General features: G+C 38.3%; 1 protein-coding gene across 3 annotated transcripts in view; it reads left to right on the top strand.

Moving 5' to 3' along the window:
* LOC127432748 (chondroitin sulfate N-acetylgalactosaminyltransferase 1-like) overlaps window positions 1-23,305 on the top strand; it is a 73,665-nt gene that overhangs the window by 48,723 nt on the left and 1,637 nt on the right. For 2 of the 3 annotated variants that reach the window (XM_051684141.1, XM_051684142.1), the window contains 5 exons: window positions 3,785-3,886; window positions 16,495-16,673; window positions 17,642-17,736; window positions 17,998-18,079; window positions 22,489-23,305. The exon at window positions 22,489-23,305 is cut by the window's right edge and continues 1,637 nt beyond it. In XM_051684141.1, the coding sequence (XP_051540101.1) occupies window positions 3,785-3,886; window positions 16,495-16,673; window positions 17,642-17,736; window positions 17,998-18,079; window positions 22,489-22,778 (748 nt within the window). In that variant the 3' untranslated portion in view covers window positions 22,779-23,305. Of the gene's footprint in view, window positions 1-3,784; window positions 3,887-16,494; window positions 16,674-17,641; window positions 17,737-17,997; window positions 18,080-18,208; window positions 18,280-22,488 lie in introns of those variants that run through there. The other variant, XM_051684144.1, reaches the window with a different exon arrangement.

Raw genomic sequence — 23,305 nt, 5'->3', positions numbered from 1 at the left:
CTAACGTATTTTCATCTAAAATATATGCTATATAACTATAACATCTTATTGTACAAAACTATCAAAGTAAGAGAGGTAAGAATTATGAAAGGCAATACAGAGTGGCACAAAACCGCTTATGCGTATCCTGAATGCAGAATGATGCACTTCAATGTGATCAGGGTGATCCTCGCTGCGCATACAAAAGCGCAGAACTGCAAGATAATGATGTGGGTACACATGTAGTTCACGACATCAAGCAGTTTAAAACCTGTGTCAGACAGAATGAACACAACACTTTAATATCAGTTCCTCACAAATATGGGAGAATCCCTTACAGCAGATGATTTAATGATCGACAGTGATCGTCTTGTAATGTTTTGTTGATGCTGTGCTTTGATGGCTGAAACAGCAGTGGTGCATAAATGGACTAAATTTAAAGCATTAAAGACACAAAACTTCTTGCAGAATGTTTTACTGTGCTGACTATTATTCACTTTTATTATTTTGTGTCTCTCTATTAATTTGAGAATTGCGTCTGCCATTAAACCACCACAAAAATTTTCTTGTTAGTAGTCGATCCCCCTAGTCAGCTTGGCAGTTGTTGGATGACTAGATTAGTTGACCACTGTGGCACATCCCTACTACAGAGACTAACAATTAAAACATATTGCTGACAGAATGTGTTCTGTGTGAACGGCCCTAAGTTTACCTTGGACAAATCGACAAACGTGATGGCAAAATGTGTCGCACTGGACTGTAATATTCTACAAAAGCCAAAATGGGATAACTACACATTTGGTCAAAATTGGGTTATGACTGAAATTGGGTCTGTTAATCTATGATTTGTCCTTTGACAGACAGGTTTGGTATTAACATATATTGATATGTGATTATTTGTCATCTGCCTTCTCTCTCTTTCATCTTCCTTTTTCCTCCAGTACTTTTCTTCTACATTTGTCATTCGGTCTCATTCAAGCTCTTTCTTACCTCTGTAGCCATCTGTTAAACCCTATTTACATCTAATTTATGTCTTTTTTTTTTTTTAATTAGTGCCTCCAACCAGTGTTTAAAGTGCATTTGTTTGACCTCATTCTCTTTTCAGGGGCAGGAGAGGACAGACAACGGAATTGTTGGTTGCATTCACATGCAGAGTGAACTCCATGCCAACAAACCCATCAATCTAATCTATTGTGGCATTTACATGTTAGCACAGCATACAGATAGTGTTTGTAATTTCAACTGTACGCAAATGTACAACACAGTGGTGCAAAAACCTGCGTCTTATTTATATACTACCTGAAATCTAGTTTAACCATGTGTGGACACGTTTTCTGGGGAATTTTCATCCTATATTTTGGACATGGTCTAAGTAACTACAGCTGACAGGTCATATCTGGGATTAAACTGACAATCTTAACCCCTAGGCTACCACTAACCAGCAAAATTCAAGTGCTTCACTCAAGCACTTATAAATGTAATGCTTTACTAGCCTTGTCTTTGCTGTGTGTTGGGCATAAAGAGATAAAACAGACATCATGCTCAAACATTCAGCACACTTCTATCAGAATGTGGATGCTTCAGATCTGGAATTTCACGCTAGTGCTGCAGTCTTACACTTGCTCTGTGGTGTGATGTTTTCTTAAAGGGACAGTTCAATGAAAAATGAAAATTCTCTCACCATTGACTCACCCTCATGCCATCCCAGATGACTTTGTTTCTTCTGCAGAACACAAATGAATATTTTTAGTAGAATATCTCAGCTCTGTTGGTCCATACAATTCAAGTGGATGGTGTCCAAAACTTTAAAGCTCCAAAAAGCACATAAAGGCAGCATAAAAGTAATTCATACGACTCCAGTGGTTAAATCCATGTTTTCAGAAGCAAAATGATAGGTGTGGGTGAGAAACAGATCAATATTTAAGTCCTTTTTACTGTAAATCTCCACTTTCACATTCACATTCTTTGTGCATTTCGGCACCTACTGGGCAGGGAGGAGAATTTATAGTAAAAAAAAAAGGACTGCCAGCTGCCCTGTAAACATGTTGTTGGAAAACAATGACATTAGGAAACGAAAAACTGGGGACTTGACCTCAGGGCCCAAATTAAATCTCTACCTGCAATACTTTGGATTTTTGTTGTAGGAATGCAAAATACTAGATTCCCATTTACTATCACAGCAATGATCTCTCAGTTGTGATTCATGAAAAAGTGCCATGGAAATCTATTAGAATAATGCATTCATTTTATGCTGCGCTGATTATATTTGTGGACTTCAGTTCAGCCTTCAACACCATCATGCTTGATCTTCTCTCAACCAAACTGACCCAGCTCTCCGTGCCCACCCCAATCTGACGATGGATCACCAGCTTTCTGACAGATAGGCAGCAGCTAGTGAGACTGGGGAAACTCACATCTGGGACCCTCAATATTAGCACTGTGCTCCTCATGGATGCATTCTCTCTCCACTGCTCTTCTCCCTGTACACGAATGACTACACTGCAAAAGACCCCACTGTCAAACTCCTGAAGTTTGCAGAGGACACCACGGTCATTGGCCTCATCTGCGATGGTGACGAGTCTGCATACAGACGGGAGGTTGATCAGCTGGCTTTCTGGTGCAGTCACAAAAACCTAGAGCTGAACACGCTCAAAACAGCGGAGATGATAGTGGACTTCAGGAAAAATCACCCCGCACTCCCCCCACTCACCATCCTGAACAGCACTGTAGCAGCAGTGGAATCATTCAGGTTCCTGGGCTCTACCATCTCTCAGCACCTGAAGTGGGACAACCACATAGACTCCATTGTGAAGAAGGCTCAGCAGAGGTTGTATTTCCTTCGCCAGCTGAGGAAGTTCAACCTGCCACAGGAGCTGCTGACACAGTTCTACTCAGCAGTCATTGAGTCTGTCCTGTGTACATCTATAAATGTCATCCATAAATCAGACAGAAGGAAACCACAACGGACAGTCAGGACTGCTGAGAGGATTATTGGTGCCCCCTGCCCACCCTCCAAGACCTGTACTTCAGTAGTTCGCAAGTTAATGTAATCCTGCTTAGAGGATAGTGTAAATGTGTATACGCTTATTCTGGTGATGTGATTGGTCTGATTAAATGACCTTGCTCCTCCCGAACCTAGTTTATAAAACTCCATGTCTCCAGAGTGAGGAGACGTGCAGGTAGAATCACTCTGGACCCCACACACCCTGCCCACTCCCTCTTTGAACTGTTGCGCTCTGGCCGACGCTACAGAACAATGAGAGCCAGGACATCCAGGCACAAGAACAGTTTTTACCCTCAGGCCATTTTCCTCATGAACAATTAACTGTCTCAGGAATCCCCCATTGTGCAATAATGTAAATACATATCGCATGTACATACGTAAATTCACATATTTAATTCAATAGCTGTACATACTCCTACCTTGCACATACATCACCACTTGCTCTTGTACATATGCCATTCTGTTATGTGTCCTATTATTTGTATGTCTATTTATACCCCTAACTTGTTTTATATTCTGTGTCTTACTGTAATGTTCTGTGTGCACTTGTTTCTCCTATGACCAAATAAATAAATAAATAAATCCTTGTGTACGTGAGCACAGTTGGCAACAAAGCTCATTCTGATTCTGATTATATTTGTTCTATCCTGTTTCCTCTTAGTTAGTTTTAAGTCAGCAAAAATAGTTCACAAATGTTCCTGTTGTCCTGGTGCAGGTGCACATTGCTCAACTGAGAGTGCTGACCTCAGTGTGTGTGTGTGTGTGTGTGTGTGTGTGTGTGTTTCTATTACTGCTCCACAGAGAGGTGTGTGTGAAGCAAGACGGGCGGGTGCACCTTACCGTGGTTTACTTTGGAAAGGACCAGATGAATGAGGTCAAAGGAACCTTGGAGAACACATCAAGGTATTCCATCTTAAATGTGTGAGTCTGTGTGTGTTTATGTACACGGAAGTGTGTGTGCCCACACAGAGGAACAACATGAGCAGATAAAGCTGAGGTTATGGCTGAGAAATTCACAGGAAAACCAAAAGGAAGCAGAGTGGTGTCATAAGTTCCTAACAGTAATCTTTTCCCCGCTACATGGGTATTGCCTGAACTGTTGCCTTGCATCCAAATAGGCCTACTTACTATGTAAATAGTATGCCAAAAGCAGTATGAGTAGGGTGTCCGAATCCTCGGTACTCATAAAACAGTAGACAAGAAACTTCTACATCTGGCGAGATTCTGAAGTACTCATCCACTGGACACTGTGACAGGAGCTGAGGAGCTGTCATATTCAAAACACCGCGAAGTTGGGCGGCTCTTTTTAACTGATTTCAAGTGCTATGTATACCAAGAAAGTTGTTCCTTGTGCTTGTTTAACAAAAACACAGTAAATAATTTTTACGGTTGTTGTTATTACATCAAAAAATCGAGTCACAGGACAATGGCCTTGTTCCCGCATGAAGGATGACCTAAAGAATCCTAAAAGAATCAGTGTGGTCCTTCTTTATTAATGGCCGAGAAGTTTGTACTTCATCCAGTGCAGTACATACTCTGACAGTACACAAATTCAGATGTAACTTGGGTTTTCAAACACGCTCTGCTATCTGAAAGACTGCAGAGTCAGAAACTTAAACTGTTGGATGCATTAATAATTCCATTTATTTATAAATCAAGCTGAGATTTAAAATGCCCATCCACATGAATATATAAAAATGCTGAACCGGTCTTATTAAAAAAAGATGATGTTGTACTAAGTATTATTCAAATCTAAGGGGTCAGTACTCTGCTTTTAAAATGCTTGAATTTATAATGAGATAGTTGTGTAAATACTGTATATGATATTTGAGTGGTGTTGCATATATGCAGTATATTAACATATTTATTATTATCAGCTTTGCATCAGGGTCCTGATCACCCTGTCTGTGATATATTATGTTATATTATATTATATTATGTTCTGAGTGCCATATTGCTTTTATAAAATTGTAACTTTTTTGTAAAATATTAAAATTATTAAAAAACAGTTAATATTATATTATGCATAGACACATATCCTTTGACTAGTATCACATGGGCACACAGTGACCATGAGTGCTCTCTCATGATTATCAATTGGAGGTCAGTGAATCTGCACTATTAGAATGATGTGACTGACATCCAGCCAGTGTGAAAACAGGTCAGTTCAGATGCCACTTGTATGCAGATGAAATCAACAGAGCAGTAGATTGCCTGGAACTCAGCCAGCGTCATGCTGGGTTCCTCCCTGCATTGCAGCGTACAGTATAACCGATATCTCTCAGTTTACAGGAAGAAAAAGTTTTCTCTTTACAGTATGTCGAAACATTAAAAATGCAGCCAAACTCATTTGTTTTCACATCTATCTTGCTTAACCAGGCTGTTACCAGCTTTTCTGTGCTGTGTTCAGTAGGAGAGCAGCTTTTGAAGAATATTTGTTGAGAAACGGGGAAAGCAATCATGGCCTTGTACCTTTTAGGAAAGGGTAGGCCGATAATCAGCACTGTTCTTGTTTGTTCTCGGGGAATTCATTGTGTCCACTGTGGTGCAGAAATCAAAAGAGCTTAGTTTATTTCTATACTTCAGACTAAGTGGATTCTCCACAATTTCCTGATTATTCATTCCATCTCCCTTACAAAAGCCTTTAGAGTTAATTGTTTGTCATTCCCCAGCAGCCCAGAATGCTTGTATCTTGAAATTTGAGAACAGAATAAATTTAGGCAACTGCTTCCACTGTAGTTTGAGGGGGAATTCACTTAACCACTTTTGCATGGTGTATTTCAGTGCAAAACCCTACATCTTATTCACTAACCACCGGCAACCCAATTTAATCAGCCGTTAAATGCACTAAAATAGCACTGCGCTGTGAGTATTTAAATTAAAGTAAAATTTCCCCCATAAACGAAAATACTCCTCTCAAGCATTCACAGTGGCACTTTGTTTGACAACTTGTTTTTAGCGCTAAACAATGCAAGTTCTCATGTGAAAATGCGAGCCACTATGAATTATGACAGTTTTCATTTTCATTTTGGGGTGGATCTTTAAGTCATTCTTTTTAGTGTAAAACACGTCTCCTTCCTAGGCAAATACAGAACGTTCCCCTAACATTAACATATGGTTCCCATTTCCTTATTTTTTGGAAAACAATCCCTAATATTCTAGAAAAACTCTAGGTTTTTCTAGGTTTTGTTTCTTATATCCATAAATTAACATTCTTAGAACATTGCAAAGAGGTATTTGTATGACAACCAAATAAGAACTTAAACAGTGTTCTCTAATGGTTATTTTTCAGTTTTATTTTTCATTTATATTTTTGATTATTTTTGATTATTTTTCATAAACATTGCAGAGAGGTTATTGATGGACAACAATGACTGGCATTAGTCCAGCACTGCATGTAATTAAATGTAGCAATGAAGATCATAGTTTAAGGGATTTAAAGGGATAGTTCACCCAAAAATGAAAATTCTCTAATCATTTACTCAACCTCATGCCATCCCAGATGTGTATAACTTTCTTTTTTTCTGCAGAACACAAACAAAGGATATTTCTGCTCTGTAGGTCCATAAAATGCAAGTAAATAGTGACCAAAACATTGAAGCTCAGAAAAGCACATAAAGGCAGCATAAAAGTAATTTATATGACTCTAGTGGTGTAATCCATATCTTCTGAAGTGATCCAATCAGTTTTGGGTGAGAACAGACCAAAATGTAATTCTTTTTCACAATAAATCTTAGCATCAGCAGTCTCTAGGCATGATCATGATTGTCAGCTCAATTCCACTTCCTAGGGCTTGAAACATGAGCTTAAATTTATGACAGAATTTTCCTTTTTGGGTGAAGAATCCCTTTAACATGACGCAATCTAACCCAACAAAGAAGCTATTTAACATTTGGTGTGTCCTGAAATCCCCATCACAGACTTTGGCAAATGTACATTCCAGTGTTTAGGAGGCCACATCATAAGAAATACACAAGAAAAAATGACAAAGATACAGAATCTCTGCTCTTCCCAGACTGATAAATATCACTTCAACTGAAGAGCAATCCTTTCATTTGACTCTAAAACCATGTCTAATGAGGGGCGCGATGTGACGCGACAAAACTAGATCACTCTCACTGTAATCAACGTAGCAAGCATGCAACGCTTTGATCTAACCCTTAAAGAAATAGTTCGCTGTCATGTCAATCGAAACTTCCGTGGAACACAAAAGGAGTAGAATGTCCAGGCTGCCCTTTTCCTTACAACTCAAAAAGCACAAAACAGTACCATAAATACCATAATAGTATGTGACTTTATTTCAAATACCATATGACTTCATTTCAAGTCACACAATAGCTTTATGTGAGAATCAGTTATTATTCACTGAAAATCAAGCACTGATCTCTAAATAGCCTCAAAATGTTCTCATCCACACAGCTTGTATCTATATCTAAATATCTCTTGATACACTGGTTGCATGTGTGTTTTGATATCGATTGCAGTTGTAATTATCTTTGAGAATGTCCACCATGAGAGGTTACTGAGAATGTCAGTAAAGAATCGGTTAAAAACCTCCCCCTATCTGACAACATGCAACTTCAATAAATGTAATGATCATACATTATTATTATGGTATGACCTGCCATTTCACTCTGCCCACCTAAAGCACTTCTGTTTTCTGTTGCATAACATGCTGAGATTGACAGCTCCAGTCCTCAGAGCAAAGCAGGTTGATGTGGCTACAGTATCTGTTTCAGGGAAAGTGAATCGATTCGCATGAATAATTTGTGTTCATTTGAGAAGGGGAAGAGAGAAGAGTGCGGGTAACACTGCATTATACAAAACTCCAGAGCAGACAGAATTTTATAATTAATAAAAATGTACACATAATAAATACATTTAATTTATTATTATATGTTTTGTTATTATATAAATGCAAAAAGTTTTTTTAGGGTTAGGGTTAGGTTTAGTTTGTAGAAACGATTATTAGTTATTAGTCTATAGAATGTCCTCATTTATATAGCAACATATAAATAAATATGGGGGCATGGGAGGGTGGGTATGCTTAAGTATATTTGGGTTTAAATTTGTATATGGGTAATTGATATATAAGGTTGTTTGAGATGATAAAAATGAGAAATCTTTTAAAAATCTTGTTTAAAAATATGTCAAGTTCATAGAAATATAATCTTTGTGTACATGTTGGTTTCACAGTTTAAAAAAAAACATTAATAAAATATTCACAAAAATAATATAAAAAATCAATTATGACTTTTTAAAAATGTCAAATGGTGTAACCATGAAGTAAAAGGTATTAAATTACTTTTCTTTCACCTTGAATGAACTTAAAGGTGAAGTGTGAAAACATTTTTGATGTCAAAATAAGTTCTAATATCCCAGTTTATTGTTCATTGACAACCATAAGTAAGCCATTTGTGGGTTTACCTCCCCCTAAAGTATAAACACTGAGCCTCCCAGGTACTATCAAAACATTGTTTATGTTTCGAGCGGCCCACTCAGCTCCACCCATCCCTTTCTATCTAAACCTATAGCATGTGTTTGTGGCATGGCTACTTGTAGTAAACTGTTCAACCGGGAGAATATGAACATCCATAGCAGACGTGTTACAGAGGAAACGAAACTTAGCTTCAACAAAATTTGAAGACTTGCTAAAAGACAAAGAGATAGAGAGTGGAGTAAAACCAGAGTGAACATTTACATGGTGGACGACTTTGAGGGATTTTTGGGGTTCGATTCTTGCCGTGTTGATTCTCGGCAGATAAGCTACACACTGGTATGCCACACAAGTTAGCTCATTACTGTGGAGCTTCAGATAAATTCATAAGATACTCGGAATATGGATGAGGTCGCATGGCGCCATGCGAGGGTCGGACGTGTGAACGATTAGCTCTGCACACTTTGCTAGTTTTTAATTATTTTTATGTTATAAACCGGTGAGATTCGATACACCCTGCTACATAACTGTTCTAAGAAGTCAACATGTCAAAGAATTCAAAATCCTCGGGCTCTTGAGACATTAAAAGACACTTATGTCCTCAAGGTTTGGATGGTGCGACGGGAGAAATCCAGCGGCAAAAAGTCGTAAGTCGTAGCGGACCTGGAAGATCTTGCTGTAATAACGTCGATCGATTACGGCGATGGAGAAATTCTCTGAATTGGCTACAAGAATCGGGGACATCGAGAAATGGATCGATTATCTGCAGTCATCGGAGAGGGATTTAGCTGCTAATCTGCTAGCGACCAAAGTAGATTTGCAGTGCGTTTGGGAAAAGCTGGAAGACCTTGAGAATCGTAATTGACAAAACAACGTCCAAATTGTTGGAATTCCTGAGCATGAAGAAGGTCGAGATATGGTGAAATTCCTAGACGAGCTCTTCTCGAGTCTGCTCGACATAAAGGGCCATAAGCTGGAAATCAAGCAAGCTCGGAAATCCAAGGAGGGAGACAGGCCCCGATCAATTCTGGCCAAATTTATGAGATCATCCGATAAACATTTTGTGTTACGCGAGGCAAGGAGTAAAGGAAAGCTTTCTTGGAAAAACCATAGCATTTTCTTTTTCCCAGACTTTGCGAATTCAACAAGAGAGAAACGTGATCGATTCAAGGAATGCAAGAAACTCTTACATCAATGGAAGATCGCTTTGGCACTGATGTTTCCGGCCAAATTGAGAATAGATACTAAGGATGGCTGCAAAATATTTACATGCCCACAGCAAACATTGTCTTTCATAGAGACATTGGAGTGAGTAAGCCATTTGGTGTTTCTCATGTGGCCCCCAAGTGAACTTGACTCGCTAAACATACACTTGACTGTCTGAGGAAGCTTGGTGCCATTTTGTTTCTTTTTGTGTTGATTCTGCGTAGTGGCTGGAGTTTGTTTTGTGTAGTAACACTCCTTCAAGAAACTCTTGCATCGACAGGGATCACTTTAGCACTGATGTTTCTGGCCAAATTCAGAATAGATACGAAGGATGGCCGCAAAATATTTAGATGTTCACAACAAGTGATGTCTTCCATAAAATCAATGGACTGAGGAAGTCATGGTGTGTTTCTCACGTTGCCCCCAAGTGAGCTTGACACGCTGATCATTCACTTGACCGTCCGAGGAAGCTGGGCGCCTTTCTTGTTCCTTTTTGTGCTGGTTCCGCCTAGCGGCTGGAGTTTGTTTTGTGGAGTAACACTCCTTCGGGACAGTTGTGGATGAATCTGCTCATTCTTTGTATTTATGCCTCCTATTGGCTAGAGTTTGTTTTGTGGAGTATTTTTTGCAGGACATTGGAATGATTAGGTCATCTGCTGCATTCATGAACAGCCGACTCACTGAACATTCGTTTGATTGTCCGAGGAAACTGAATGGCTTTTTTTGTGTGTGTGTGTGTGTGCTGGTTCCACTAGCAGCTGGAGTTTGTTTTGTGGAGGAACACACCTTCGATACGGTTTTGTGAATGAATCTACACGTTCTTTGTGTTTATTCTGCCTATTGGCTGGAGTTTGTTTTATAGATTAACTTGAGCAATTAACTTGTCGCGGGTGCTCTCATAGGCGTACATGGACTGTTTGAGCTTAGAGGGATGGACGCCATTTGGCGCTGTTGTGCGCGGGGTTAATGCACACATTTTTCTTTTTTCTGTTTGTTTGGTTCTGTGGGAAGTTTGGGGTTTGATTGTTGCACTAATGGGGAATGTGGTCTTTATAATTTTATTTTTGACACAATCTATTTTTTCTAACATGTCAAAATGTCAAATGTTAGTATGAGTGGATTGTCTCTCTCCATGTGGAATGTGAATGGGTTGGGGCACCCCATAAAAAGAAGGAAGGTTATTTCTTTTCCTAAACATAAGAAATATGATATAGTGTTTCTTCAAGAAACACATCTTTCCCCGCAGGAAGCTGAAAAATTTGGGATGATATGATGTAGACAAGTTTTCTTTAGTGCTGGCTCAAGTAAGAGCAGGGGAGTCATTACATTGATAAGTAAACATCTACAATTCAAATGTCTCAAACAGATTAAAGATAAATTAGGACGAGTCATTATTGTTTTAGCAGAAATTCAGGGGCAAAGGTTGAGTTTGGCTAATATTTACACACCTAACGCAAGACCTTTTTTATAGATCTTGAAGAGATGATGCAAGCCCCTGGCACCCCTCATGATATAATATTGGGAGGAGACTTTAATCTATTGATGGATAACTTGATCATAGTGAAGCAAAAGTGTGTAAGCCTGCTAGAGCAACATTGATGCTTCACAGGATGTATAAAAATCTTGGTCTTACAGATATTTGGAGACTTTTAAACCCATCTGGGAGGGACTATACATTTTTTTCATCAGTACATAAGATTTATTCTAGAATAGATTTCATCTGTTGTTGATTGCTCAATTGGAAACATTTTAGTCTCAGATCACGACCTGGTGAGTTTAGTGACGTTGCCACATATGGAGAAAAATAAATCATATAGTTGGCGCTTTAATGTATCCCTTTTGCAAAATCCTGATTTTCAACAAATGTTAAAGGCTGAAATCAATGTCTATATGGAGACCAACTGGTCCTCGGTTTCCTCTGTGGGCATAGCTTGGGAGACACTTACTGTAAGGCAGTTCTTAAGAGTCAGATCATACAGTATGCCTCATTCATCAAAAAATTCAAAGCACGAGAACTCGTGGAGTTGTAATGGAATATTAAAAGTGCAGAGGCAGAGCTGAAGTGCCAAATGTCATCTGATGGCCTCAGAGAATTGACCCAATTGAAATACAGATATAATACTATTTTGTCACGGATGGTGGAGTTTTGGTTATTCAGGGCAAGACAGTCTTACTTTGAGTCAGGGGACAAAGCAGGAAAGCTTTTGGCTAGATATATAAAGCAGAGAGAGTATTTTTCTACCATTTCTTCAGTGCAATCTGCGGGTGGTTAAATATTTACCTTGGTCATTGATATTAATAATGCTTTTAAAGAATTCTATCTTGATCTTTACAGTTCCACATTTTTGTCTACCGATGACGATATTAGAAATTTTGTGGAACCATTAGGACTCCCTAAACTGACGACTGAGCAAAAAAATTATCTTGATTCTGAGATAACCTTGGAGGAGCTTGACCAGGGCCAGACAGCTTTGCCACTGAATTTTTTAGATCTTATGCTACAGAATTGGCTCCACTTTTGTTAGAAGTTTATACTGAATCATTAAAGAATGGAAAGTTTCCGCCAACCATAACACAAGCCCAGATCAGTCTGATTCTTAAAAAGGACAAAGATCTAACCGAGTTTTAAAGTTACTGTTCAATTTCCTTGATCCAGCTAGACGTACAAATATTGTCAAAAATTCTGGCTAACCGATTAAGTAAAGTTAGGACATCTCTTATACATATAGATCAGGTGGGGTTTATTCGGGGCTGCAGCTCTTCTGATAACATTAGGCATTTCATCAATATCATGTGGTCAGTGGCAAATGATCAGACTCCGGTCACTGCCATCTTACTTGATGCCAAAAAGCCATTTGATATGGTAGAATAAAGATTTTGGAAATATACAGGTTCGGGAATACTTTTATTGGATGGATCAAGTTACTTTATAGACACCCAGTAGTGGTTGTACAAACAAATGGATTAATTTCAGATTATTTTATTCTGGATAGGGGCACCCGGCAGGCCTTTTTTTTTTTTTTTTTGCCACATGACAACACAATGGCTACCTACATGTTGGTTACACCACCTCATTTTGATTTGGTGGATTAAAGTTTTTTTTTTTATATTGAAAATTTTTTTTTAAACAAAAATTGTTTCACTGCTTATAATAATAATAATAATAATAATAATAATTATTATTATTATTATTATTATTATTATAATTATAAGATTATTCTAAACTACTTATGCCAAAAAAATTGTTTTAAGAATTTAAACTTTTAATTATAATTTTAGTTTTAACTGTTTTCAGATGTGTACACCACTCAGACATTTTTAATTTAAGCCCCAGAAAAAGTATTTAAAAAATTACATTAAACTCATTTGAAACATCTTCATCATAGTAGACATGTATTCAAGTAAGTGTTTTGTGTGGAGTGGAATAAAGTGTAAAAATGCTATGACTCGACTTGAGGAATATTCTAAACAGTTCCCATCCCTTGAAAACAAACCAGTATCACAAAAATTAATATTTTGAGTCCTTTTTTTTTCTTTTTTTTTTTTTTTTGGCCGATGGCAAATTGAATCACACATACTCACACGTGGAAACTCTCCAGGCTTCATTCCAAATCCGTTCCGCTAACGTGACTCAAATAAAATCCTGTTTGCATATTGTTTGTAACTGCTTTAAATCTGTACTGCCGTGCAGCTCTCAAACAGAGCAGGTTTATGAATAACTGCTTTAAACTGTATTTATTCAACATGAAACGACTCCCACAGGTCGCAACAATGTTTTTGTGTCCCCCCTGAGTGTTTCGGGATTTGGATCCTCCCACCACCCCCCAATGCAGAGGCACTAGGCAACTGCCTACTGTGCATATAAGCTAGTGCTGGCCTTGGTCAGACACGCTGCCCTATATTTTGTATTGTTCCAATAAGAACAGCAGACAGCCACATCTGTCTGTGTGGTTGTGGCACCAGTGTTGTCTTGCTTGTTGATGAATACAATCTTTTCTGTGTTTCTATTTTCTTATTAAAAGGAAAATGGTTTATTTTTAACATGATACCCATTTAACAGTATTAATATATAGAGTGGCTGAAGCATTGGTGCTAAATTGTAAGGGATCCATAATAAAAAAGGAAGCAGTTCTTCCTGTTCCTCCTAAAATAGCTGTATGGCTTTAATAGCAGGTATTATCTGCACCATGTCTGGCGGCATTGTGCTGTTAAACATCAACTTGGCTCGAGCCCAGCACATTAAACTTTAATCATTTTTCTTTATGTGTGTGTGTCTATGTGTGGCTGATTGTTTTCACAGTCACATCCACATATCTCTGGCTTTGGATGCTCTGGCTCTGTGTGGATTTTTTGGGTCACAATTTAAAATCTGCACCTGCTTTCAATCACAGCGTCTTACTCTGCTGTCATGAACAACTCTTCCATTTTTCCATGAAAAAGATGGCAAGATACGGGAAACGCTCTGAAAATGCAATCACGTAAACATTAGCAAAATGCCAGTCATGTGATTTCTTCTGGGCTCGAGAGAAATTGGGTTTGCTTTGCTGCTTGGCGAGACAGCTGTCTCTTATCACCAGAGTAGTTTCAATTTTGTCTGTCTTTCATTTGTCATGTTCACCTCTCAGGAATGAGCCCCTCTTTCCTGACATCTAAAACTGTGATGGAAATGGACTGAATATATAGTTGTTTTTGTGAACATTTGACACGTAAACACTGCAGCTAAATGACGTTGTCAATTGTGTTGTACACACTAAATTTGGTTATTTAAGGGAGTGACAACCGCATTCACTCCCAAAACATTCAGGTAGTGACAACTGTATTTACATTTCAAGTTTGACTCGCTTGGCTAAAATTAGTCCTACCAGCCCTATGGTCTCAGGGTAACCCGAAACATTACGGTCCAGAGAGAGCATGCTGTTTAAAAGTAGCATCTTCACAAAAATATACAATGATGCCCCTTTTGATGGTAGTTTATTTTATTAATGCCCAACTCCCACTACTTAGTAGGTCCTGGTGGTGGCACAGTTACTCACCTCAATCCGGTTGGCAGAGGACAAGTCTCAGTTGCCTCTGCTTCTGAGACCGTCAATCCACACATCTTATCACGTGGCACATCGTGCATGACACCACGGAGACTCCACATGTGGATGCTCATGCTATTCTCCACGATCCACGCATACGCATGTGCCCCGTTGAGAGCAAGAACCACTAAGACCATGAGGAGGTTACCCCATGTGACTCAACCAGGCCAATTTGGTTGCTTAGGAGACCAGGCTGGAGTCACTCAGCATACCCTGGATCCGAACTCACAACTCCAGGGGTGGTAGTCAGCATCAATACCCGCTGAGCTACCCAGGCCCCAATGGTAGTTTATGAAAAATTGCCGGATGATAATAGGTTTCTGCACAGTAAAATTACATTAAAATAGCTAACAACAAATCCCTTACAAAAATGTAGAGTTTACTGCAAATTTGCCACAAACTTTCCACAAATTCGCCACAGATAATTTTCACATGCAAATGAGCTTTGCGGCAAACTTGCTGCAAATTGTCCATTGTTGCCAAAGGTTTGCTGGTGCTTCACCACTGCACTCTGTGAAGAGCTGCAAACTTCTAGCAAACATTTGCAGCAAATTTTTTGTAAGGGGTAGGTTTACAACAGTGAGACACAAAGTACAGCTGGCTATCACTAATTTTATCAAAATGATTACATTGTATTAGTTGGCTTAGTGGTTGGTGCTCACTAGCACCAAATAGCTCTATTATAATTAAGAACAATGTACGAGTTGGAGCCATGGTATAGTGGTTAGCAGAAACTCTTTGGCTAGCTTGCATTATTAATTTTAAGAAAGCTGTTTTTGTTGAAGTCATGGCCTAGCGGTTTGTGCTTACTCTCTAGCTAGCTAGCACTATTATTAAGAAAGATGTATTATTTGGAGCCATGGAATAGTGGTTAGTGCTAACTTTCTAGCTAGCTTGCATTATTATTATTAAGAAAGTTGTTTTAGTTGAAGTCATGGCCTAGCGGCTAGCGCTAACATACTATCAAGCTTGCTCTATTATTATTAAGAAAGATGTATTATTTGGAGCAATGGCATAGCAGTTAGTGCTAACTTACTGGCTAGCTTGCACTTTAATTATTAAGAAAGCTGTTTTATTTTAAGCTGTGGCCTAGCGGTTATCACTTACTTCCTAGATAGCCATTGTTATTAAGAATGATACGTATTAGTTGAAGTTGTGTCCTAACAGTTCGTGCTTACCTTCTAGCTAACACTATTATTTAGCTTACTAGCTATTGTAGCTAGCACTATTATTATTAAGAAAGTTTTTTTTTATTTATTTTTTTATTATTAATAATCACTATTGATGTGCGTGTTTACATCTGGAAGATGTATTTTTTAGGTTGTTTGCTCATCTGCAATACATCAAAAGGCATTGCCTCTCGGATGTCAAAAATACATTCAGCAGATGTCTTTGAGATGTTTAAGATATAAAATGTTGATAAATCTGATCTTTTTAAGATGTTTAGCAGATGTTAATTAGAAAGTGATGCTTTTCAGATGAACTGCTCTTAAACAGACATCTCGGAGAACGGAGATGTATATGTGCTGTCTTTGGAGCCATTGCCTAGCAGTGGCACACACGCTAATTTAATGAGTCTTGATGCTCATGCGGGCGATGCAGATTTGAGTCCAGCTTACATCTGTTTCTCTCTCGCTGTCCCAATCGGTACAGAGGCAGAAGGCTAAAATAAAGAATTCTATATAATTGTTGAGTCTTTAGTTTTCATTTCCCATAAGAGTACATTTCAGTTAGAGTTATGAGACATTATGTCTCTAACTATAATTTTGTTGTGTCTACTTGAGCAGGGAGTTGAACTTCCATAACTTCACACTGATTCAACTTAATGAAGAGTTTTCTCGGGGTCGAGGGCTGGACGTGGGTGCTCGTGCCTGGAAGAGAGGGAACGTCCTGCTCTTCTTCTGTGATGTTGATATCTTCTTCACAGCTGATTTCCTGAATACATGCCGCCTGAACGCCCAGCCCGGTGAGAGGAACGAGGGAGCACTATATACATACAATTAAATACTTTATTTTTAGATTTATGTATCATGGCTCTGTTCCAAACCGAATGAGCTGCCTTGCAGTTACTTTCTAAGCGACTGTTCAAACAGAATGTATTCTTCAAAAAAATGCAGGTGTCTTGAGATACATTTTTTAAAATGTTTTTAACTTGAACTGACATCTCAAAAGCACAGTGCTCATGGATCGAGACACTGAGAAAACAGCTAGGTGTGTTGAAACAGTTAAAGATGTCCATCTAGCATGTTTGCATAGAAAAACTATTAAAAACAGTGCCGATGGATGCAAAACACCCCTAATAAGGCAGTGTTCTTATTAAAGACGTTTTTGCCAACAACTCCTTTGGCACTAACTCACTTTAGCAGTGAATCGACTCTATTGAATGATTTCAATAGAGTTTGGAGTTAGCATGTTGCTAAGCTAACAATGTGACACTCTAAAAAAATAAAATAAATTGTATTTAATTGTATTACATTAAAATACAGTACAAAGCACGTACAATTATTGGGTAAAATAATTTTTTGTATTGATCCCTTTTGATTAATTATATTTATAATCAACATTTCTCTTGCTTTATTCACCATCTTGGATTCATTTTTCACTGACATTATCGCAGTGCATTATGAGATTTCCTGTTCCATGAAGAATACATGTGATCCTGCCCTAAAATTTGAACAAAATAACTTGTCTTAGAGAGCAACACAATCAAGCTGCCTACTTTTTGGAACAGCTGGAGCACACATGCCTAAATATACTGCCTACATAAGCAGCTCACTAGGGTTTGGAACAGAGCAAATATAGGTGATTTACTTATCATAATGTTGAAGCTGCATAGCAGATCTAATTCATCAGTATATGGCAAAATAGACTGACCGCTTGGACTAAACCATTTCATAGCAGGCTGTGTGCTCACCTTGTCTTACCCTGTCACAGGAAAGAAAGTATTTTACCCAGTTCTCTTCAGCCAGTATAACCCAGCTGTAATCTACGGCAGCTATGATCACATCCCCCCTGTGGAACAGCAGCTGGTAATGCAGCCTATTTTCATGAAGAGAATAAAATGCTTCATCAAGTTTGATGTGATTAATTGCAGCATTGTAATGGCATTCCATTACAAACGTTTGCCATTGATATTCTGAATGTGTAGACTAAAAGATCTTGATGAAGTGTGATGATAATGCAGATAACTGACATTAGATATAAAACAGACAACTTCGTACGTAAGGCAAATTACAAAAAAGTGCATTTGTTTTTGTGTTCAGACTCAATGAGATTCATTATTCTTACAGATCATTAAGAAAGACACTGGCTTTTGGAGGGACTTTGGCTTTGGAATGACCTGCCAATACAGATCAGATTTTATCAACATAGGTAAGCTTTCTCTAGAGCAGCTGTTGACAGTTTAAATTCATTTACATGCCTGGTCAAATGTACTGATATTAAGTATAACTGCACTGAAATGCTTCCCTGTTTGCATCACTCTGCTTTTATGTGTTGTAGCTCCTATCAAAATGAATGGGGAATGACAGAAATCTCCAAAACTGTTAGTCAAGATTACATTCAAATAACATATTTCAAATCAGGATTAAAATCTGACAACAGTGGTATCATAAATTGTGCTTATGTAGCTCGAATCATGCTAAAAATGATGTTTTTCAGTGGGACCTTCAGTGTTGCAATGCCTCTATCACAAAGGAAAGTTGCTCTTTTAACTGTAATGCTGGACTACAGCCACCATATTTAGCATAACGATTTCTCCCATTCATATGAGACCCATCATGTCCCTTTATACAGCAATGGCTGACCTTGCTTTTGCTTTATTTGGAACTATTTTCAATATCGGAGAAAAAATAGACAAAATAACTGGCCATATTGTGTGTAAAATGTAGGTTTCTGGAGATTAACTTGTTGTTTATATAACTGTAGTATAAAGCAACCCAGTCTCATGAAAATTCATAAATATTTTACGAGTTGGCTATTTCGTATGATTTCATACGAGTTTGTTCATATAAATTTGTATGATTTCACCACGTGCAAATGCCTGGATGTCTAATACGGAAGTAAGTGCAAGTTTCCCACACGAGGCGTTAAGGACATGCTTATTAATATTATGCCCTTACCCAAACCCCTTATATAAACCTAACCAATCAGTAGAGTGTGTAAACATGATGTGTTGTGTGTGACAGAAGCAAGTTATTGTCACATATTAGATGGAAACGATGTCCAGCGACGTCATTGGCTGTAGTGCAGTCATACGATATTATTCAAATTAGCCAAATTTAGAAAAGTTGTATGAATCCTTACAATTTCGCCATGAGAGTGTGTATTATAAAGGCCTACTGCCGAATCACAACTGTGTTGATATTCAGAAAAGTAGCACATTTGCAAACGTGATATTACTTAAATATGGCAGCAACGGATAATTGTATTTTAGAAATAAGAGGAAAGTGTTGCTCATGTATCCAGAATTTGATGTGTTTACTTTGACATCTGTAACCTAAACTAAATATCCAGCTTAATTTGGGTCACTTTTCATGTTTCAAGCACTTTAAACACTTCTGCATATGCAGTATCCAGAAGTAAAATAGCATGAACTTTCAAATCTCAACACAACAGTTCCCACCAGTTCGTGACAGTCAGGTGTTTCCCACGACTTAATCAATTACTTGTCTGGACATGTATAACATCGTATGATAAAACAACAAAGGCTGGTCTTGATACTTTAACAGAGAGTTCAGTATAATATGCATTCCAGGGAACAGACGATCATGGACATCTTAGCAGACAGACTATAAAAATCTATATAAGGATCCATTAAGGGAAGTTAATACTCCACTCAAGTGCACACAGATGGTGTATTTCTGAATTTCATTTGCACAATTAAATGAATACAGAAGCTACAGTTGTGCTCAAAAATTTGCATACCCTGGAAGAAATTGTGAAATTTTGGCATTGATTTTGAAAATATAACTGATCATGCAAAAAAACTGTCTTTTATTTAAGGATAGTGATCATATGAAGCCATTTATTATCACATAGTTGTTTGGCTCCTTTTTAAATCATAATGATTACAGAAATCACCCAAATGGCACTGATCAAAAGTTTACATACCCTTGAATGTTTGGCCTTGTTACAGACACACAAGGTGACACACAGGTTTAAATGGCAATTAAAGGTTAATTTCCCACACCTGTGGCTTTTTAAATTGCTATTAGTGTCTGTGTATAAATGGTCAATGAGTTTGTTAGCTCTCACATGGATGCACTGAGCAGGCTAGATACTGAGCCATGGGTAGCAGAAAAGAACTGTCAAAAGACCTGCATAACAAGGTAATGGAACTTTATAAAGATGGAAAAGGATATAAAAAGATATCCAAAGCCTTGAAAATGCCAGTCAGTACTGTTCAATCACTTATTAAGAAGTGGAAAATTCGGGGATCTCTTGATACCAAGCCAAGGTCAGGTAGACCAAGAAAGATTTCAGCCACACCTGCCAGAAGAATTGTTCAGGATACAAAGAAAAACCCACAGGTAACCTCATGAGAAATATAGGCTGCTCTGGAAAAAGACAGTGTGGTTGTTTCAACGAGCACAATACGACGATACTTGAACAAAAATGAGCTGCATGGTCGAGTTGCCAGAAAGAAGCCTTTACTGCGCCAATGCCACAAAAAAGCCCGGTTACAATATGCCCGACAACACCTTGACACGCCTCACAGCTTCTGTAATTTGGAGTGATGAGACCAAAATAGAGCTTTATGGTCACAACCATAAGCACTATGTTTGGAGAGGGGTCAACAAGGCCTATAGTGAAAAGAATACCATCCCCACTGTGAAGCATGGTGGTGGCTCACTGATGTTTTGGGGGTGTGTGAGCTCTAAAGGCACGGGGAATCTTGTGAAAATTGATGGCAAGATGAATGCAGCATGTAATCAGAAAATACTGGCAGACAATTTGTATTCTTCTGCACGAAAGCTGCGCATGGGACACTCTTGGACTTTCCAGCACGACAATGACCCTAAGCACAAGGCCAAGTTGACCCTCCAGTGGTTACAGCAGAAAAAGGTGAAGGTTCTGGAGTGGCCATCACAGTCTCCTGACCTTAATATCTTCAAGCCACTCTGGGGAGATCTCAAACGTGCAGTTCATGCAAGACGACCAAAGACTTTGCATGACCTGGAGGCATTTTGCCAAGACGAATGGGCAGCTATACCACCTGCAAGAATTTGGGGCCTCATAGACAACTATTACAAAAGACTGCACACTGTCATTGATGCTAAAGGGGGCAATACACAGTATTAAGAACTAAGGGTATGCAGACTTTTGCACAGGGGTCATTTCATTTTTTTTTTTGTTGCCATGTTTTGTTTTATGATTGTGCCATTCTGTTATAACCTACAGTTGAATATGAATCCCATAAGAAATAAAAGAAATGTGTTTTGCCTACTCACTCATGTTTTCTTTAAAAATGGTACATATATTACCAATTCTTCAAGGGTATGCAAACTTTTAAGCACAACTGGTACATCATTCTAAAGGTACAATGCACAATTGTAACAAATTGAGATTCTAACAAAGTTACAGAACAAAAACTTACACAAATGCACAGACACCGGCATATATACACAATCCTGCACAAAACTACAGGAACTGTTTGTGCTGAAGGAAATTCAGGCTTCTCTTTAACAAGAACAGATGCATGTAAACAAAGAGCTTATTCAACCTTTTTCTTTCTGTGGACATGTTAATATTACAACTGGCAACACATGCTTTAACTTTGGCTGGTAAAAACTGTAAACGTGCAAATGTTAGAAGCAATATTTGAAAATTCTGTAACAATTTACTCACCCTTCATGTCGTTCTGAACCCGTACGACTTTCTTTTTTTGCGAAGCACTAAAGCAAATGTTTTAATGACGATCCCCATGCATCTTTGCAATACAGTGCCAGTGGAAAGTGCCTCACTTTAATACTTAAAAAGGACCAAAAATGTTTCATGAAAGTAGTCCAATGTGACTCCTGCTTCATATTCCAAGTCTTCTGAAGACTTACATTAGGTTTTGGTGAGAAAAATGTTTTCATATTCGTAAATCTTGACATCCGTTGTACGAGTTTTTCGTGTTTAAGTGCTTTGTTGTTGGAAAGAACAGGAAACATGGGCGACGCCAGGTTAATTCATGCATATTTCTTGAGGAACGTTTATTTTGACACTGTGACATGTATTACCTAGGCAGCTTTCTAACAATAATGGTATTTGGGCAAATACATGCTATTTTCTTGGTGTAAAAATTTACAATATACATCAAATGGTTGCTGATATACTTACATTTATATAACCGAAACGGCAAGCGCTAACAATTAGCTGAATTACGAAAAATTTATAAAACCAGTTTCCTAGTCGTAATTATGACTTGAGAGGGCATTCATGTGCAACTTCTAGTGGGAAACTTGTATTTACGGTAATTCTGATAGCACATGAAGGCAGCATACAAGCACTTTTAAGGAGCTACTTCCACCTGATTTGACTCCTAAAAATGACTTTTGTTGGTGTAACCTAATGCAATCAGGTTGATTCAGTCATATTCAATAATATTTTTTACTTAAAATAGACCAGTTCATTTAGATGTTACCACATGAAGCACATTTTTAGGTTGCTAATATTTTAACAGTGAATGCTGAACAGGTCTCAAAAATGTGTTTTTCATGCTGCAACTGATTTAGACTATGCTGAGACTATTTCAAAATTTTATCGACATCTTTGACAGTCTCCTGTTGTCACAGGTGGTTTCGATGTGGACATTAAAGGCTGGGGTGGCGAGGATGTCCACCTGTACAGGAAATACCTCCACAGTAATCTGCTAGTAGTGCGCGCCCCATCGCGCAGCCTCTTCCATCTGTGGCACGAGAAACACTGTGCTGATGAACTGCCCCCGGACCAGTACAAAATGTGTATGCAGTCCAAAGCCATGAATGAGGCCTCGCACGGGCAGCTGGGCATGCTGCTCTTCCGTCACGAGATCGAAGCACATCTCCGAAAACAGAAACAAAGAAGCGGAGCTAAAAAAGCTTGAAACGTGTTACTGTGCCTTTAATATTGCATTTAAAAGATGCTCTTAAAGGGATAGTTGACCCAAAAATAAAACTTCTGTCATCATTAACCAATACGACTTTCTTACATTTTCACAAAAGAAAATGTTAGGGAGAATGATAACCCTGTCAGTCCTTAACATTCGGCCTAACGTCTCCTTTTGTAATTTTGTAAGTCATACGAGTTTGGTTCAACATGTAAGTGAGTGAAGTATGACAACATTTTCATTTTTGAGTGAACTATCCCTTAGATCATAGATGAGAAAAGGAGTGTAGAAACTGAAAAGTGTGGCCTTCAGTGAAGAGCCGGCCCCAGGAATACAGCAAGAGGCAGACAAGATAGTCAAGTGCAGCAGATGACCTTCAAGTTTTCATTCTCTTTTGAGTGTTATAAAATTATCCTTTATCTGCAGTATTATCCAGATACAGCACATGATGTCTGCAATACACTCGTGCACTTCAGAGAGAAGTATCTATTATGCTTTAAATGGCTGTCTTTTGGAAACCTTTC

Source organism: Myxocyprinus asiaticus, chromosome 42, assembly GCF_019703515.2.
Source record: "Myxocyprinus asiaticus isolate MX2 ecotype Aquarium Trade chromosome 42, UBuf_Myxa_2, whole genome shotgun sequence".
Taxonomy (NCBI): Eukaryota; Metazoa; Chordata; class Actinopteri; order Cypriniformes; family Catostomidae; genus Myxocyprinus; species Myxocyprinus asiaticus.
The sequence above is the reverse complement of the archived record's forward strand: the minus strand, read 5'-3'. Positions and strand labels throughout refer to the sequence as shown.